Below are 20317 nucleotides of genomic sequence, written 5' to 3'. Positions count from 1 at the left end.
CAAGATCCTGAGAGGAGAATGGAAGAGAAGGAATTGTGGCATGGCCATCCCCACTAGGGTGATTTCTCACTTTCTGTCTCTCTGTCTCTCTCTGTCTTTCTGGCAGGCACACGCATCCTATAGCAAAAACCTCTCAAAAAAAAGGTGTCCCGGCAAGGAATTCCTATGATTATTATGACTGGCTCTGAAAAGTGCTCCTGGCCACTGAAAGGCTGAGGCCCAGAAGAAAAGGAAATGACCATGAACAATCTCATTGAGGAGCCAAGGAAAAGTGTGATCATCCATTCATCTTGTCCCTCAGTGGGCTTATGGTCAGTATGGGTGATAATGTTGGCTTTAGCTGCTTGATCTTGTGAGGAGAGGTGGATGTCCTTGCTTCCTGGGAATTATGATTTGTTTGTAACACTAAAGAGTCTTTCAGGGCCAGCAGATGCAGTCGACCATGGTTCGAGTCCTGGACCCAGTTGCTTAAACTCACGCTGGGCACGTGTGCATGTGTGTCCAAGATCCTGAGAGGAGAATGGAAGAGAAGGAATTGTGGCATGGCCATCCCCACTAGGGTGATTTCTCACTTTCTGTCTCTCTGTCTCTCTCTGTCTTTCTGGCAGGCACACGCATCCTATAGCAAAAACCTCTCAAAAAAAAGGTGTCCCGGCAAGGAATTCCTATGATTATTATGACTGGCTCTGAAAAGTGCTCCTGGCCACTGAAAGGCTGAGGCCCAGAAGAAAAGGAAATGACCATGAACAATCTCATTGAGGAGCCAAGGAAAAGTGTGATCATCCATTCATCTTGTCCCTCAGTGGGCTTATGGTCAGTATGGGTGATAATGTTGGCTTTAGCTGCTTGATCTTGTGAGGAGAGGTGGATGTCCTTGCTTCCTGGGAATTATGATTTGTTTGTAACACTAAAGAGTCTTTCAGGGCCAGCAGATGACATGGTGGTTAAAACACTGATTCTCACATGGCCAACCAGAGTTTGAGTCCCAGATCCAGTGGTTTGGAAATCATGCCACGTGGATGTGTGGGTGCATACATGCCCAAAATTCCAGGAGGAAGAAGGATTGTGCAGTAGTCATTCCCCTGGATGGGGTGATTATTTGCCTCCCTCTGTTTCTCTCTGCCTCTCTCCAGTGAGCGCACGTGCCCTATGGCAAAATACTAAAATAAAAAATATATATATTTCATCTGGAAATGGATCTGATTACCTTTGCCAGACTTAATTTCTTACTTGAGCAGCTAATGAGAGTTTTCGATAACCTTAATCACATCACTTCAATAAAATACCTAGATGTTTTTCCACAGAAAATAAATGTCCACAGACCATAAACTCATATTACCATAATGTTCAAAAGCTCAACATTACCACCCACACCCATAAAAGAAAGGAAATGTCCTCTGGGTGCTTGTCTTGACACAGATACAGTAGCACTTTCATAATACTTCTTTTTATGTAAAAAAGAAACAATGAAACAATAAGAAAATCTTAAGCAAGGGGGCAAAATATCTATTGACCATGAATGTATTTAATGCACAGTTACTATTGAAGAGTACACATAATCTGAGAATTTGATGCAATTTCTAAAAAGAACCTTTGGAGTTAAGGCAACCATTCCTCATCCATGCCTCCAGGAGTCTCCACCCAATAATCCTAAGGAACTTTCTTACCAAACATCTCCACGTTCCCAGGATCCAGAAGGAGAAAGAATCCTCACAACTTTGGTTCTATGATACATGATTTAAAATCTAAAATTCTATGCTTTTTTTCCTAGTAAAGCAGATTGGTTATATAAGAAAAATAGTAAGTCTTACCAAACTAAGATTGATATATTGCAAAAACAAGATGGAAAGCATTTACCATATTGTTAAAGAACTACTACGTCTTAGATCAATGATTTACAGAAGTTTATAAAATGCTACAAGTTGAAAATGAACAGAAAGCTTTTGAAACTCCTCTTTCCTAGATGTTTTTATCTCACAAATTGCACTTTATATTTTCTCTAACTTTTAGGAGACCATATATCATGTCACACACTATCCCCTAGACAAAGCACTATCCATATGCTGTTAAAGGATCTCTGAAAAAGAACATATTACTCACACAGTGGTACATGAAACCCTGAGCCTCCGGCTAAGCTGGCCTGGAAAAGGTAAGAAACACAGAGTAGCACATCTTATACACTGTCTTTTTCTATCTTATTGAACCTTAAAGAATATTTACATGTAGAATCTTAAGTCACATGAGCTAATCTTTAGCATCTTTTGCACAAGAAATGATATTATAGCAGTAACACTATTAACCCATTAATAAAGCATAACTTTAGGATAAATGGTTATTTCATTGTTATTTGGAGAATTAAAAAACAGAGTAAAAATAGAAAGTCTCTACCGACTCCTTCAATTTAGACTGAATTCATCCCTCTTCTGGAAAAAAAAGGTTTTGTCATAAAATAACAGTACTTATAAAACCAAGTACTAAAAATGAAAACAAAACACCACAACCTGCAGACATCTGAGAAAAGGTAGAGAACGCTTTTGCACCTCTTCTTAGAGCATCCCAAGAATGATTCCAACAGCATGAACAGCACAATTTAGGTCAAGGGGCCAATTACCAGTGCTAGCATCAAAGGCAGGGACAAGTTGCCATGTCTCTCTGCCTGTTGCTGTTTCCTTTGAGAGTCTCTGTGTGTTAGGCAACCACTGAGACACATTCAGAATGTGCCAAAAAACAAAACAAAACAAAACAAAAACAAACAAAAAAAAGAAGAAAAAGAAAGACATTTACCAAGTATTGCTTCTAGAAGCAACTGTATCTCTGAGCCCCTCAGTCAGCACCATCCTCACCATCTCCACACTCCTTGTACCACTTTGAATTTTCTTGCCACGAACTGATTAATTCATCATTCCCCAGTTCACTGTTAGTCAGTCTCTGAATAGTGTAAACAAATTGATCTTGAATCACCCAAGAACAAACTGGAAGCATTTTAAACAGAGACTAACCTGGATGCTGGGGCTGAACTGTGGTCTTCCCCGGCCCCACGCTCTTTTCCAAAGGTTCCCCAGGCAACAACTGAGGTGGGCCTGCTCTGAGGGAGGCCGGCCTGGCTTCGTTGGTCTCCGTGACCTTTGCAGAGGATGGTGGCTCCAAGGTGTCAGCAGAGGGGGACCCAGAGATGACACCGCTCTTTCCACCTGGAGTGTCATTAAAAGCAGCTTCCCTCTCACCAGGCTGTGACGGGAGCCGGAGAATCCTGTGATGCTCCCGAGGACTGGGGAGCCTTGGAGATAGAGGCAAAGGAGCAGGTGACGGCCGTCTGTGTGTGCTGGACTCTGGGGATGAATTATTAAGTACCATGCTGGGAGCTGCCAGTCCTGGGGCAGATGGCTTCCTCTCGTCACCTGTGGACTGTGAGGAGTCAGGAGCTACACTGCAGGGCAGATCGGGAAACAAAGATTTGTGGGCTCTTGAGGGCAGCTCAGCCTTCCTCCTGCGTCTAGCTCCTGGGGGCGTGGGGGTGACTCTGGTGCTGAGGGGGAAGCCCAGCCTTTTCCCCTCTGTGGCTTCATCTAACTTCTCGCTCTCTATCACCTTCAGGAGGACCTTGTTCACAGCCCCCTCAGCACTGGCTGGTGGATTAGAAATGGGGGTTCTTTCTCCGGCTGAGTGCTGTAAGGACCCATCCCCTTGCTGCTCCTTGTCCTGTGGCCTGGAACCAGGAGCCCCAGCCTTGGGTATGAACTCAGCTTGGGCTGCCTGACAAACAGCAATGCCTCTCTCCACATCAGGACGTGGCTTAACTACTCTTTGCACCTGAGCAGACAGATCCTGGACTTTGGCCACCACTTTAGAAACAGGTCTCTTCCTGCAAGTCCGCTCGGTTGATTTCACTCTCCTGCCCCTCTCTACATCTGGACGTTTTTCAGGGTCCTGGGGATGTTCAGGCCCACCTGTCTGCAGATGCTTCAGCCCATGAGGCCTCCTTGGCAGCCCCAAAACACAATCGCTTCCCTTCTCTGGGGAGCTAGGGTCAGGAGGAAGCGCTCCTCTTCTCAGCCCAGTGTCCTCAGAGACCATCCCAGAGTTCCCAGAGCCAAGATCTGCATCCGATGGCCTGGGGCTATCTGAAGGGCAGCTCTCAGTCCTCTGCAGGGAAGACATAAGTGTCCCATTTGGGAGCAGATTTCCTCTTTCCTCTAGGAGTCGAACATGAGGCCTGGCTCGAGAAAGAGGAAGGGAGTTGTTGGAACAGATCTGGTCCTTCCCCATCCGAGGAGCTGATTCCTGATCCCCACGCCCTTTTCTTCTTGTCCTCTTCTGTGGGAGTGCCTCCACGAGCTCCCTCCTTCCGCCAGGCCTCCGGGGCTTCTTGTTCCCGTGGCTGCTCCTCTTATTGAGAGAGCCCCCAGGCAGCTCCCCCCGCCAGGTGCCAGCACTCTGAAGGCAGTTGTCCTCAGGGCCCAGGCTCACAGACAGCTCCTGCAGTTTCCCCTCCTGGTTCCCCATAGTAATTCCCAGGATGTGGTCTGAGCTCAGCAGATCCGCCAGCAGTCTCTCCCTCTCCGCCGTGAGCTTGTACAGCTCAGTTAGAATGTCTTTTGTGGGAGTCTGCTTGAAGAATATGTCGCCTGGATGCTCGCTCGGCTGCTGGCTGAGACTAATGATGTCTGCCCCCTCCCTGACTTGGTAGCAACTATGAAAACCTTTATTGGATCTGTCTAGAGTTACGGTGCCCTTGTATGAAAATCCTCTGACTTCCCCCCTTGGAAGATAGAAGCTGATGTAGCAGAGTTCGGTAATGGGCTTCTGCAATTGGAGGGTGCAGTGAGTGCCTTCCATTATGCCTACCTAATTATTCATGCCTTGGAGATGCCGGTCCTGTGGTCAGGCTTCCCAGGCTCCAGTGGTGAGGCATGTGATGGTGGCTATGCAGGGAAAGCAGCTGACAGTCATCTCCAGGAATGAAACTGCCTGTTAGAAGAACAAGGGGAGAAAGCATCTTGTCTAAGAGTGCAGAAGTCACACACCATGGAAATCAAAGCATGACATGACCTTCCTCTCTGGCTGACCTCAACACTTGGCATCAGCCAAGAGCCTGACTGCAACAGCCTGACTGCAACTTCATCCCCACTCCCACCTCATCCTCCACGAGTAGTACTATGGCTGAGCGATGGGAGAGGGTGCCTAATTTCAGCCCCAGGACAAGAGTCCCTCATTCTACATAGGGACTCACTAGATATGTTCAGCCTAGATCTTTCAGCTTCTCCAGGCCTCCATTCTACAAGACAGAGCTATCAAAACTCCCAGGTATCAGAGGGGCCTTTAAGGTCTTTAGAAAACATAGCTATTTTAACAATTCGTGTTTGGAATATTACTTTGCAAATGTAAGTCAAGCCTTTTTACCCTTCAAACCTTCTAAGCTTGAAGGTAAGTTATCTTTTTAACTTAAAGCACAGTAGTTTTAGACCAAAATATGTGAGGTTGAAAGTAAAATTTTAAATTTGTAAATTTAAAATTTAAGTAAGTAACTCAGAAGTCTTAATCAGGCTTTATTTATTTATTTATATTGTTTACTTTTTTCTGCTTGTCATCTATTTGAAGCTGAGTGAAATGGCTGAGGAGAAGTGAAACTCTGTAAGCCACTACTGGTGCTGTGTAGAATTCAATGCTTGCACCACAGAAGTGGCTGAAATGTCAGTCACGTAAGTAGAAAGGTGGCCACTTCCTTGTGTGATTTGAGGAACTTCAGAAATGTCTTTGTGTCTAACATCCCACACATAAACATGACGTTTAGATGCTATACTGCAAAGCTTTGTTTTTAAAATTATGACATTGCACAATCATCAAGTCTTCCTTGCTTAAAAAATTCTCCCTGGGAATGGTAACACAATAGCCATTGGTATCTTTAGTGAAATTTTTTTTTCAGTTTTTTCCTAGTAGAGTCTAATAGGAAAAGCTACATAAAAGCACATTTTTGCATGAAGGAAAAGAGAAAGGAGGAAGAATTTCATAATGGATGAGCAAATGAAGGTTTTAAAAAACGCAAATAATCTAGTCAACCCAGAAATGTCTGAGGACTCAGAAAACTCACAGGGTTAGAAAGGCACGATGAGAGATGGGAGGCTAGAAGAGGCCTTTTCTTTCTTGTAATCGTATAGGCTCTATTCTCATTCAACTAGTCATCTTTTTAAAGTCTTTCTAAAATGCTCATAGCTGACATTTCATAAAGACCTACCTGTGCATGAATACTGTGATGGATGGAGAATAGCTAGTCTCCCAAACTTTCACATTTTGCAGTTGATGTTGGAAGGGGATAATGCCTAGTGGGCGGTGATTGGATTACAGGGATTGTATTGTGGCGGCAGGCAACACTCATTAATAGATAGACGATATCTCATGAGAACCAGTGAGTTTTAGTTCTCATGAGAAAAGGGGGTTAGTTCTCACAAGAGCTATTTGCTATAAAAGAGTGCATGCTCACTCTCTCTCTCTGCACACACTGGCCCTCCTCTGTTCTCCCACTGGCCATGTCATAGGCCAGCTTGATGCCAAATCCATACCTTCTGGACCTCCTGGTCACCAGAACTGTGAGTTAATAAACTCCTATTTCTTCATAAATCACCCAGTTTCCAGGTATTTCTGTTGGCAATGCAACAATAAACTAAGATAAATAATTAGTAATTACTGGCTCAAGCTCTGTGATATCAAATAACTCGATTTATGAATTCTTGAAAATCTGAAGAGAAGTGGCAGCAGTCCTTTCTGTCTTGTGGAAAGACGGGATGCCCTTCTTTGTCTTCAAGAATCATTCTCTAACTCCTGTTCCCTCAGAGTTCCCCAGGATGAGGAGAAGTATGTGACTTGGGGAACTAGAGTTAAATATTTTCAGAATCTGCTTAAAGTAGAATCACAGAGTCCGTGCTATAATTTCAAATAGGAATATGACCTTTATTCTAAAAGTCTATTCCCAAAGAGAGGGAATCTTATATATTAAATACATTTACACATACACTTTCATTTAGTCTCTTTTATTATTTTATTTTATTTTTTTTTTGGAGAAGGTTTTTTGCTATAGGGTACATATGCTCACCAGAAAGACAGAGAGATAGAGAGACAGAAAGCAAGAAATCACCCCCCAGGAGAGATGGACACGCCGCAATCCCTTCTCCTCCGTTCTCCTCTCGGGATCTTGGGCACGCACGCACACATGCCCAGTGTGAGTTTAAGCCACCGTGTCCAGGACTTGAACCGTGGTTGACTACATGGGAGTCCAGCAACATAGCCATTACACCAGGTGCTGGTCCCCATTTTGTCTCTTTTAAGCAGCACATCTGCATTTTACTCATGAGGAAATTGAAATTCAGAAAGATCAGGAATTTGTCTAAGGTGATATGGCTCAGAAGTTCAAACCTAGGTCTGTCCCACTTTGCTTCATAGAGGCTAGTTTTCTCCTCATCTGCTGTCATCTACTGATCAAGTAATTATAATGAAGGGTTCCTTTATTTTGATAACTTGATGTTCCATAATTTCTTCAACAATATCTCAAATTCTGCTACTTTTAACACTCATTGGATAGTTTCAACATGTCAAATCCAATGAAGTGTTGCTCCTGAAGGTGATCCCTCTCCCATTTGAAAAAAAAAATTAGTCTAAGGCACATGGGCTTGACAGAGAGAAAGTGAAAAAGCACACCCCCCCCACCCCCGTCCCAGAGGGGATGGCCATACCACAATCCTTTTTCTTTTATTTTCCTCTTGGGATTTTGGGCAATCACACACATTCACCAGGCATGCTCCTCAAGATGCCAGCTCTGAGACTCAAACTGCACAAATGGCCACGTGACGACCAGCCACTGGCTGGGCTACCCCCCGTCTTTTAAAATATATTTTTTAAAAGTTTACTTGTTGGGGCCAGTTGGTGGCGTGGTGGTTAAGGGTGCTGGACTCCCACATGGCCGACCATGGTTCGAATCCTAGACCTGGTGGCTTACTTTCTCACTCTCCTCTCTCTCTCACACACACTCTGTCCCTCTCTGATCAAATTAAAATAAATAAATAAAATGAAATAAAATAAATCTTTTTTTAAAAAAAGTTTACTTGTTGAGAGAGAGAAAGAAAGAGAATGACCTTTTATGAAGTCTCACGCCATGGTCTCCCCCAGCCTTCTTAACCAATCAGGATCATGGGGACAGTCAAGCAGACATGTCCAGGAGACTGCTAGATGCAAAGGGCTAAACTCAGAAAAGAGACCTGTTGTAGACTAGAGCTATACATTTAGAAGAAAGCATACAATGGACAGGAGTTTCAATTCCAAGTAAGAGGACGTGAGCAAATGTGAGTCATTCTATCTCTTGCACTGACTGCAGTTGGAAAAACCCTATACTCTGTTCAGGGAACAGCTACTTGAATACTCTAAAGAGTAAATAGTAACAGGCAGGGAGTCAGCAGCGGGTGTGGTGGTTAAGATGGACACCCAAATGGCCCATTGTGGTTCAAGTCTCAGACCTGGCAGCTTGAAAATCATTCCAGGTGTATGCACATATGTGCCCAAAATCCCAGGAGGAGAATGGAGGAAAAGGGATTGTGATGTGGCCATCCACCCTAAGGAGTGATTTCTTACTTTCTCCTTCTCTCTGTTTGGCAAGTGCATGCACCCTATAGCAAAGCATTTTTTTGAAAAAGGAGAAGAACATGTATGAGTGAAATTACCCAACTTGAGCAACAGAGAGAAAAATAATTTGAGAAAATAAATAGAGCCTTAAGGACCCATGGACAAAAACAAAATGACTGATATTTATGTCAGTGGAGTTCTAGGAAGAGGAGAGTATAGTACAAAAAATGTGTCTAAAAGACGATGATTGAAAATGTCTCAAACTTGGTAAAATACACAAACTCACAGATTCAAAAAGCCTAGTGAGTCCCAAATAAATCCATACTCAGATATAATATGGTCAAACTGCTGTAAAGTAAAGACAATAAAAAAAATTTTTGACAGCAGTCATACGAAACTTGATGCAGTTCTTAGAGTAGAATGACTTAAAAATCTGCCGATTTCACATCAGACACCAGTGAGGGCAAAAAGGAAGTAGAACAACAATTTGAAAGTGTGGTAATAAAAGTCCTATCAATCTAAATTCTATAGCCAATGAAAATGTTCTTCAGGAAAAGGGGAAATAAAGACATTCTCAGATAAAGAGAGTCCATTGTCAGAACACCTACTCTAAAATAATTGCTAAAGAAAGCTCTTGAGACAGAAGAGAAATAACACCTGACAGAAACCTGTAACATCAAGAATTAAGGAAGAACAACAGAAAGAGTAAATATCTACAAAAATGTAATATTCTCCTCTTTTTTTTTTTTTTTGGAGAGGTTTTCGCTATAGGGCATGTGCGCTTGCCAGATAGACAGAGAGAGACATAGAGACAGAAAGCGAGAAATCCCCCCCCAGGGGGGATGGTCACGTCGCAACCCCTTCTCCTCCATTCTCCTCTCGGGATCTTGGGCACGCATGCACACGTGCCCGGCGTGAGTTTTAAGCCACCGGGTCCAGGATGCGAACCATGGTCGACTACGTGGGAGTCCAGCGACATAGCCATTACGCTAACTGCTGGTTCCCAGCCCCTCTTGAATTCTTTAAAACATACTTGAGGGCAAAAAGTATAATATTGTCTGGTGATGTTGCAATAGATGTACATGTGATACACACAACAACTGCAGCATAAGAAGGGGGTGGGTAAAGTATTTATATGGTGTTAAACTAAAACAGTAACTTTAAGTACACAGAGAAGAGTTTGGTATGCTTATTACCCTAGAAAAATACCTAAAAATACATACAAAGAGATGTAGTCAAAAACACAACTGTTGGGCCAATTGAAGGCACAGTGGTCAGGGTGGCTGGATTCCATATGGCCAACTACATGGCTTGAGTCTTGGACCTTGCAGTTTGAAAAACACACTGGGTCCGTGTGCATACATTTGCAAAATCCTAAGGAGAAACAGAAGGAGAAGGAATTTTGGTGTGACCATTTCCCATGGGGAATACTTTGTCTCTCTCTCTCTCTCTCTCTCTCTCTTTCATCTCTCACTAGCAAGTGTATGTGCCCTCTAAACAATTTTTTTTTTTAATTTAAAAACACAGAGGGGGACCAGCAGTTGGTGTAATGGCTATGTCGCTGGACTCCCATGTAGTTGACCGCGGTTCAAGTCCTGGACCTAGTGGCTTAAACTCACGCGTGCATGCCCAAGATCCCGAGAGGAAAATGAAGGAGAAGGGATTCTGTGACGTGGCCAACCCCCCTGGGGGGGGGGGATTCCTCGCTTTCTGTCTGTCTCTCTCTGTCTTTTTGACAAGCGCATGCACCCTATAGCAAAAACCTCTCTAAAATAAACAAACAAACAAACAATATAAAATAAATAAAAATAAAAACACAGACACAATACTATATTAAAATAGAGTGATAAAAGATGTTAAAATAACTCAAAAGAAAATTTCAAGAGAAAAAATAAAAGAGGAACAAAACACAGGGGCAACAAAAATTTTTTTAAATAATAAATGGTAGACCTAAATCTAAACAAATCTATCATTACATTAAGTGTAAATTGCCTAGGCCAGCAGGTGACATGGTGGTTAAGGTGCTGGGCTCCCACCTGGTTGACTGTCGTTTCATTCCCAGACCTCACAGTTTCTTTTCTTACTTTGCCTCTGTCTCTCTCTGGTCAAGTTGAAATAAAAATAATGATGGAATTAAATTAAATAATTTTTTAAAATGCAGGTTGTCTAAAGATACTGACAAAAGACAAAGACTGTCACAGTGCATACAATATGTAGCTAGAGTTATCAGCTTGGATGAAATTACTCAAGAAGAGTATGTAGATTGAGAAGAGCGAAGTTTTCAGAACATACTATTAGAAACACAGTTATTTAAGAAGTAAATTAATGAAAATGAGACTTTAAGTGTGGCTGAGGAAGAAATGGGCAGTAAAATAATTTCCTATATTTTGTGGCTAAAGAATCCAAGTTTTGATCCAGTCAGTGCTGTAATGGTCTCTGTCTCTCTTGGACAAACGCACATATCCTATAACATATTACAAAAAGGAAGGAAGGGAGGAAAGAAGGAAGAAAGGAAAGGAGAAAAGAAAGAAACTAAGGTTTAATAATCCATTTTTTTTTTGAGAGATTTTCACTGTAGGGCGCGTGCGCTCGCCAGACAGACAGAGAGAGACATAGAGACAGAAAGCGAGAAATCACCCCCCAGGGGGGATGGTCACGCCGCAATCCCTTCTCCTCCATTCTCCTCTCGGGATCTTGGGCACGCACGCACACGCGCTAAATCTATAATAATCCATTTTTTAAATAATGGTTCAATTTCTTATTAGTTCTCTAAACTCGAGCTCCGAAATCTTTCAACTAGCCAACTGAGAACTGAATCCACATCTCAGAGACTGTTGTTCTATTAACAGGAACTTAGTGCTTCCATGATATAAACAAGCTTTTCTTTCTCCCTTTTCTGACAAGAACAAATATTATGTGTCCAGTTATATCCTTGAATTTTTAGATTTAGCTTCATCTATCACCCCATTTTAGAGACTTGTTGTATTTTTTTCTTTTATAATTTTCTCTGCTACATTTTCTTTTGCAAAGAAATAGTGTTAAAATAGTGAAAGTCACAACCATGGTATTTTACCTACAAAGAATGAAGACTATTTCAACTGGGTAATCAAACCACAGATATAAAGGATGAAAGGAGTGACTTAGACGTTGTAGAGCTCAACATTGGCCAGGTGGTTTGAGGCAAGATACACAGTATAAATAATTCCCCATGGATTAAAAAAAAGTCCCATTATTGGAATTCTGAAATTAAAAACCAACAAAAATAAGCTGCTGAAGAGTTGTACTCACTTCCAAGATTAAATCTACCAGTTTGTGAGGATCCAAATCCAGATATAAATAGGCTTCAGGATGACATGTATTTATAACTTCTGTCTCTCCAAAGGCCACACAGCAAGTAAGAAAGGTACTCTTAATACCTCTAACTCAAGACTTCATTTAACAAAAAATTTCAAGAAAAAACACACTCTTTGTATTGAAATATAGGGATTAGAAAAAAGAGCATGGTTATTGATTTATCAGTACACAAAGACAATATAAAAACAATCCAGTTTGGTTACCACATGGCATCTTAGAAGAAACTTCTGAGAAAGAAAGAAAAAAAAAAAAGACTAATTCATGTTTTCTGGTCCTATCATAATTTTTTTAATTTGCTACAATATTGAACATCTAGGAAAAAAAAAACAAGTAAATGTTTTTCAAACTCTTGTATGTTCTAGTTCTCCTCCATAGTTGGAAATTATTTTTATCCAGGTAGTTGTACAACAATCCATTATTGTCAATGAACAGTTAATAGACTTATAGAGCTGTTGGAGCAAAGAAAAACTAATCATGTTTTTTTCTTTTTCCAAATTTTTCTCTCCCAACTGAAGGAAAGTTTGCCAGCATTCAGCCATCAGCCTATCATTCCTGACATCTTTGCCAGTGTCTTCACCTGGATAAATGTACCACATGCATTTTTTCCCCTTTCAGATTTCCTATCCAATGTAAAATGAGGAATTTGACCTCTAAATTTCCAATCCAATAACTAAAAATATCATTTGATGTCATCTACTAGATGACCAAAAAACTGAAAACATCTTCCTCTTTGAAGAAAAAAAATATCTGTCCTCAGGAAATGAACTTCAACCTCAATTCTCTGGTTTAAATGTCATGTCAAAAGAAGGCTTTGGAACAGGGCAAACTCTTCTCCATGATAATCCATTAGAAAGTCAAAGTGCAATAGTGCATCATCACACATATTTTCCATCTGAGAACCCAGAAGAAAAGTAACTACAAGTTATAAAGAAAAAAAAAAAAAGACAAAATAACAAGAAAGGCAATGTGCAACGGTGTTAAATGTACCAGCACAACAATTCCATGCTGAGTTTGCAGGATTACTTCAAGCAGCATTTCCTCATTCTACTTTGACTAAACACAGCAGCTCTACAGAAGCCACACACTAAATTATACATCTTCATTCAGAAGTGACCTTCTCTGGTTATATTCAATGTAAGAGCACTTTGATCCCGGTGAGTCTCCATGTTTTCCATTTCTTCTGGCAAACTCCAGGCTGACATTTCCTCCATAGCAACACTGCTGTAATTTCTTCCCTGAGTTCTTTTCCAATAACCAAATAGATTACTTAACTCTACCCAAAATGGAAATATCTGTTGTGCTTCACCATAATGAGAAAATATTGCCTTTTAGGAGATGCTGTTCAATGCTCAAAACATATTTCACCAATGCTTAAAATAAGATCAAAGAATTAGCTACAGTCACTTTGTCTGCTGACTGTAGATTTCCTAATTGATTCTGGCCCTAAAAGGCCAAAGCAAAGCTTTCTTTGCTTAGCCATCAGCACAGTCATGCCCTGTGACTCCATCCGCGCTCAATACTGCTAAGATCTGTTTTCTGTAACTTCCATTATTGAGCTGGAAATATTCCACTTGTCAATTCAGGCTCCTTCCCGCTCTATCCTTCACACATTCTAAGCACCAGGAAATTGACTTTCACGGACCCAATCAACAAGTTCTCTTGCACTCTGGGTTCTACTGGTTATAGCCATTGGGGAAAAATAGCAGCAGACGGAAGACAAAGTGGAAGGGGTCAGGATCTTTATTTCCTAGCTCCTCCCTCCCAGCAGTAGATGTGCCCTTTAATGAAAACCTCAGCTCCTCTTGGGTAACCCTCTTCCAGCTGTAGCTTATTTCTCTGCTATCGTTACTGCCCCTTCCCCTTGCTCATTCAGTCCTACATAACTTTGAATTCTGCCTCTAATGTATAATTTTGGAAAAATTAGTATCTGCCTGTCTCCTTTCTATCCACCCTGGGATAGAGTGCAGTGCTACCATTTTTCACATAGGAGATATAAAAACAAAGGCTGGTCAGAAATAGCTTTTTGGCTCTTTTTTCCTGGAGAAATTTTTCTTTAAAAAAATCTATACATGTCGGAGTACAAGTATAGGAGTAATAACAAAGTAACTATAACACAAAACAGAAAGAAACTCATTCTATAATATATCAAAGAGCAAATCGGAGGAGTTCAAATAACATAGCAACCATATCATGTAGGATCAGAATAATCCTTTAGAAAGAAGAAAACATTTGAAGAAGCCCCTCACTAAAAGGTAGGATTTTGACAGGTAGGGATTAAGAAAATGTAACTCCAATAGGAGGGAACATTACACAAGACTGAAACATCAACTAACATGTACAAAAGGAAAAATTACTCTCTCTGTTTTTCAGATGTGTCAGGAGAGGTGAGCCAAGAAAGATGGAGTAATATATTGCAGAAGAGTAATAGAACATCAAACGATAAGGTTGTCAGAAAAGTCATAATGCATTTTTCTATACAAAAACGTGTCATGCTTTTTCTGACAACCCAATATACTGCAGGAAAAAAAAAAAAAAAAAAGAAGAAGATTAATGGTTGGGCCGGTCCTGTAGTGCAGTGGTTAGGTGCTACACAAATGAAGCCAAATCCCACATGGATGACCAGGATTTGAGTCCCCAGCCCCATAAACTTCATGCCAGATGTGTATGTGCATGCCCAAGATTCTGACAAGATAGAGACTTGGAGGAAAAAGGATTGCAGCATGACCACATTTTTTTACAGGTCCTTTCTTGTTCTCTCCCTCTTTCTCTCTCATTTTCTCTCTCTCTCCTTCTTTCTCTCTTTCTCTCTCCTAATCTCTCTCTCTCTCTCTCTCTCACACACACACACACACACACACACACACATGTGCTCTCTAGCAAGAAAAAAAAAAACATGGTTAAGAGAAAGAAATATGAGCATAACCTGTATGGGTACTAAGGCTTTGTCTTTGCTATTATTTTGTTTGCTTGTTTTTTTAACTCATGGGACACTTAAGTGTTTGTTTAGGTTGAGAAGACAGAGGTAGTAGAGAGGAAGATAGTGATGATACACATGAAAGATGGGTTAAAATACAGGATAATAGATGAAGGAAGTCACCCAGAGAAAGGAGAAGACATGGACTCAAAGACAGATGGGAAGGAATCAGTCTTGACAAGAAAAAGGAATAATTCATGCTCAAAGACTAGAGCTAAGTAAAAGGGATTGAAAGCACTGAAAATGAAGAGGGTATTCTCTCAATGGTTTTTGTTTCCTTGATAAAGATCCTATAATTTTTATCATTTTCTTTACATTCTAACAATGTAATAAGATGGGAAGCACTAAACCAGTCTATAATACAGAAGCAAAATTCCTACCTTTGACATTTTTCCTTGACTACAAAACCACTAATACTTCAAGTTAAATCTTATGACATACTGGCATATCTCTATAAAAGTAAAATGAAAGCCAAATTTTGGTCAATAGAATTACTATAGTCAAAACATATCTAGTCAAGTCACTAGTTACCGAAGAGGAAGATAAAGGACTCTTATTTTAATGATTTTTGTTGTTTGCTTTTGACCAAGAATCAACCCACCCGGTTACTCAGATAATGCTACAAGGTGTGAACATTGAATATCCTCTAAGACTTCGGTGAATCCTTTCTTTACATCTCCCTTAGCTCTGCAAAGCCTTACTACATAAAGAACAATGAATATCGGATTTCTACATGATCTACATAAGAACATAAGACATTGAGATCCTAAACATATCTCTGGGTTCATGTGACTAGTTTACATGGTTGTCTGCCGGAGATATATGAGTAAGCAGAGGGAATAAACCTTTCCCCACCATTTAAAATGGGAACCTGCAGATTCGAGGTTCTTACACAAGCACTCAAAGCTTTGTCAATGACAACAGACTGTCCAGTATCTCACAAAAGTGGGCTTGGCACATTCTACATTATAGTTGGTAAGACAAAGATAGCTTCATTTTTAAAAATTAGGAGTATCTTTTTAGATATGCAAGCCCATTCTGTGCAGTTTGTTTTTATGGGAACTTTAAATCAGGAACAATCATTACATATTTTAAGTCAAATTTGCGCTTCCATATTAAGGGAATTGCTCTTCAACAATGACTTTTGAATTAGACAAAAAGAAAATTTAAATAGAATTTTCTGTTCAATAGACAACTGCAGTCCCACTTTGTAGGGAATCAAGGACCCAGGCAGCGTGCTTTCAAGATACTGTCAGTGGAAAGGCCTGTCTGTCACAGAGCAACACCCTCCAGGGCAGTAGGAACATGGGGACTAAGGGAAAAGGCTGCCCTGTCATCTCTCTCACAACCCCTGTAGCCACAGCTGCTGGAAGAAAACCCTGTTTAACTGTCTTCTATTATGTATGTTTAGAGTTTATAAAATACTACAAGTCTTTTCATAAATCACAGTAGTATAAAATCTGTATAAAACCTCCCCCTAAGATGGGCCAACAGATGGCACAGTGGTTACACTGCTGGACTCCCACATGGTTAACAGTGGTTCGAGTCCTAGACCCAGTGGCTTGAAAATCACACTGGGCTGGGGCTGGCAGGTGGCGTGGAGGTTAAAGGAGCTGGACTCCCACATGGCCTACCACGATCCGAGTCCCAAACCTGGTGGCTTTTGCCTTCTCACTTTTCTTCTTCTCTCTCTCTGTCTCTTTCTGGTCAAATTAAAAATGATAATGACAAATAAAGTTAAATAATATAATTATTTAAATTATTTTTTAAATAAATAAATAAAACCTCTCTAAGAGAGGTCGTGTGGCTCGAACTTTCATTTGATTCATGAAACAACACTGTGAGACAGGACAAATGTAGCACATGTTGCCATGTTTATTGTATATACAAGGAGAAAATGGAGAATAGAAATTTTAAAGTGATTGGAACCTGGTCACAAGAGCAAATGAAGTGAAACTCTAATCCAGTTTTCTGAACTACCACTACCTACAGTTATTACAGGGGAAGAGAGGAGGCAGCCCCATGGTACAGCAGTTAGGCTCTGCCCTTGGATCCCATATGACTGACTGAGGTTTGAATCCCAGCCCCATCATTTTCATCTTGTCTCATGTGCATGTGTCCAGCATCCTGACAGGACGGAGAGTTGGAGGAAAAAAGATTGTGTTCAAACTGAGGGGAGTTCTCTCTCTCCCTCTGTCTCTCATTCATGCACATACTCTCTGTACCATGAATTTAAAATAATAATAATAACAATAATAAAACTTTAAAAGAAAAAAAAGAAACAAGATACCATTTAAAAGAAATCCTGACAATGATTGATCAAACATCATTTGAGTAGCACATTACTGCTATCTCACCAAGCTGGCCCATGTTGAACAGGACTTTAAATGCAATGTAGCACTATGAAAAGTAAAGCAAGTGGGCTCAAAGCCAATCCTTGGTGAAGATTTCTCATTTAAATATAATTTTATTAAATCTTGAAGTAGATACCATTTAAGAATTATATTTCTGATTAAATATTCAGCATCTGATAGAGGGTTATAATTTATAGGCAATTGTTCCAAAGCTATGTCTGCTTCCTTTTTGCTTTGTTGGTGTTGTTCAGGGACACATACTGCTATGAAGGTTTCATAAACTGTTATGTTTACCATGGGGATCAGAGAAGGACCTTATTCTATTTTATTTTTTGGTATAGAGCATGTACGCTCTGGAGAAAGACAGCAAGAGAGAAAGTAAGAAAACACCCCCCGGGGGGGGATAGCCATGTCATAATCCCCTCTTCTCCATTCACTTTTCAGAATTTTGGATCTGCACACATGTACCCAGCTTGTTTCTCAAGCTGCCAAGTCCAAAACTCAAACCGTATAGTCAGTCATGTGGGATTCATCCACGTTAACCACCACACTGGCCCAAGAAGGCCCCTATTTATTTAATCTATCAATATAATAGTGTCATTTTATGAAATCCACCACAAGAGTTAGTTATTTTGAGATGTACTTTGCAAAATACAAGTAGCCATATATATGGAACACTAAAACAGAAACGTCGCTTCAGCAAGCACAGGGTAAACCGGTGTGGAGAGCATTAAGCCATGAGTTGAAGGTACTGTATTCCAATCCAGCAAGGACAGCTGGGATTGCCACTGCCTGCCAAACCTTAGCAGATTAGTCAAGGGCAGGGAAATAATCTGGGGAAAACCAGTGAAAATCCAATAAAAATAAAGATAGAAGTGAGGTAACAGAATAGTTGTTTCATACTTGGATAAGAAGGAGGAAGAAGAGGAAGGGGGCGAGGAGAAGAGTGACATTAGCCAATATTTCAGCTCTACGCCCTTGGCTAAGTGTAGTCCATCCTCACTGACTTAATTGTCACAGTCCTTTGAAGCAGGAACTAGTAATTCTCCATCTTACCCCATGAGAACCATGTAAGCTTAGGGAGTTTACGTAACTTGCCCAAAGTCACAAAAGTATTAAGTCACAGAACTGGGATTTGAATCCAGGACTATCTAAAAGTCTCTAAATGTAGAAGCTACAAAATAATTGCATTTCTTAGAAGTTCGGGAAGAGAGTAATATCATGACCTATGTACCCTTGACCAGAATATAAATTATCCACCTGGTAGCAAAAAAAGAACATGCAATGCTTACAAAGTCCCTGTTAGAAATTTCTCTTTGTTCTGAAAGTAGCTAGTACTCATGGTTTAATGTTTCTGAGCCTAGAGAAGGATTTGTACCATAATGCCTTGGGTAGAGGCCGAGTAAAACTAGGTATCACCATTAAAATACACTAAGTGAAGTAAGAGAATTATGATTGGGTGTTGGTAAGTTTCTACCATAGGAGGTATAATAAAAAGGGTTAGAGCATCCCCAGTCTTTGAAGCAGTCCCTGTGCAATCAGGAGCTTAGCTAGTCATGGATACCTGAACCATGTTTGATCAAGCATTTAAATCAATTCCACCTTTGGCAGAAGGCTGCAAGTTCTAAAGGTAATAGCTAAACTGTGTCTAACTAAGTCTCTATCTCCTAACATCGGAACATTAAAGAATTAGTTTCAGCTACTATAGGTTATTATCATTTCCCTAATTTCAAGAGGTGCTAAACCAGAGGTTCTCTGTGTCATAGCACCTAGAGTCAAACCCTAGGGCTTAGCAAAGGAAATGGACCTGGGGTCAGGTGGTGGCACAGTGGTAATACAACTGGACCCACTACATAGGTCCTGAGTTCAGGTCCTAGGTCCTCCATCAGCACTCCAGGCTCATGTGCATTTGTGCCCATGGCCAGGCCAGCTGAAACTGGGGAGAGACTGCAGTGGGAGCACTCTGTTCTGGGTTCTCTCTCTCTTCCTTTTAGAAGTAATAAATAACTTTTTTAAAAAGGAAATAGTACATTCCTTCCCTTTAATAAATTGAGCTGCTCTCAGAACTCGCCATTTGATTCCTACTCACAATTTTACTACTTGATATAAAAATATTATATCCACAATTCCTGCAGTTGGAGATGTCACACAGAAGGTTATCTAACAGTCCTTTCACACCATTTATATACAATTTTAGAAGCATTTCTAGATGATTCCACAAATTCATTCTCAACAATCTGTTAATTAATTGCAATAGAAAGGCAAAAAAAAAAAAGATACAGAAATAGAAATTGCAGCTTTCCAAAGACAGTTGGAAAAAATAAAGAGGAACATAAATATACACTTATGAAACTGATGGAAAAGCTGAAGCTTTGCAGTGCAGACAGTTGCCCCAGGTAACTTGTAGAAGCCCCACACTGCTTCTAGAAACTTACTATGTTCCTAAGAGTCAAAACACCTCCCCAAAATACATTAAAATACTTCAAAAAACATAAAACAGTTAAATAAAGACATGTATAAGTTCAAAACTGCTAAAATATCTAAGTTGAAGGAAGAAATAAATACAAGCAATAAAATAATGAACTTTGAGACAAATGGCTGTTCTGATTCCCAATGAGAAGAGAGGTGGGTCTCTCCTTACCAGTTGCTTTCATTTAAATATGCACCTTCAGGGATTCTGCAAACTAGCCATTTTGGGGGAACAGAAATCAAGACTTCCCACTGATAATTTGGCCTCCAGCACACAAAACTCACATGATTGAACTTCCAAGTTTGGGAAGAAACTAACCATCAAGCAGATGACTAGAAATCGCTGCAGGACCACAAGAAATATGGGAAAACAGGAAAATACCTCTCCTCCAAGGGAAAAGGATAACTTGTCTTCATCCACACACAGTTCAAGGGAATTCATGGAAATGTCTGATAAAGAATTCAGAACATTCATAATGGCAAAACTAACAGAGATGGAAGAGAAGAGAGACAATGAAGTGCTGAAGAGGAAGGAGAAAGAAGTTGTTGAGTTCCAGGA

The 20317-nt window shown here is 40.5% G+C and overlaps 1 protein-coding gene across 1 annotated transcript in view; it reads right to left on the bottom strand.

The window, feature by feature from the left end:
* The window catches only part of FMN1 (formin 1), a 491267-nt gene that overhangs the window by 440965 nt on the left and 29985 nt on the right, over positions 1-20317 (bottom strand). The window contains exon 3 of the mRNA XM_006141689.3: positions 3000-4968. Within this exon, the coding sequence (XP_006141751.1) occupies positions 3000-4836 (1837 nt within the window). The 5' untranslated portion in view covers positions 4837-4968. The remainder of the gene's footprint in view (positions 1-2999; positions 4969-20317) is intronic.

The sequence above is a fragment of the Tupaia chinensis genome, unplaced genomic scaffold, assembly GCF_000334495.1.
Source record: "Tupaia chinensis unplaced genomic scaffold, TupChi_1.0 Scaffold000062_1, whole genome shotgun sequence".
Taxonomy (NCBI): Eukaryota; Metazoa; Chordata; class Mammalia; order Scandentia; family Tupaiidae; genus Tupaia; species Tupaia belangeri.
This window is presented reverse-complemented; position numbering and strand designations above follow the sequence as displayed.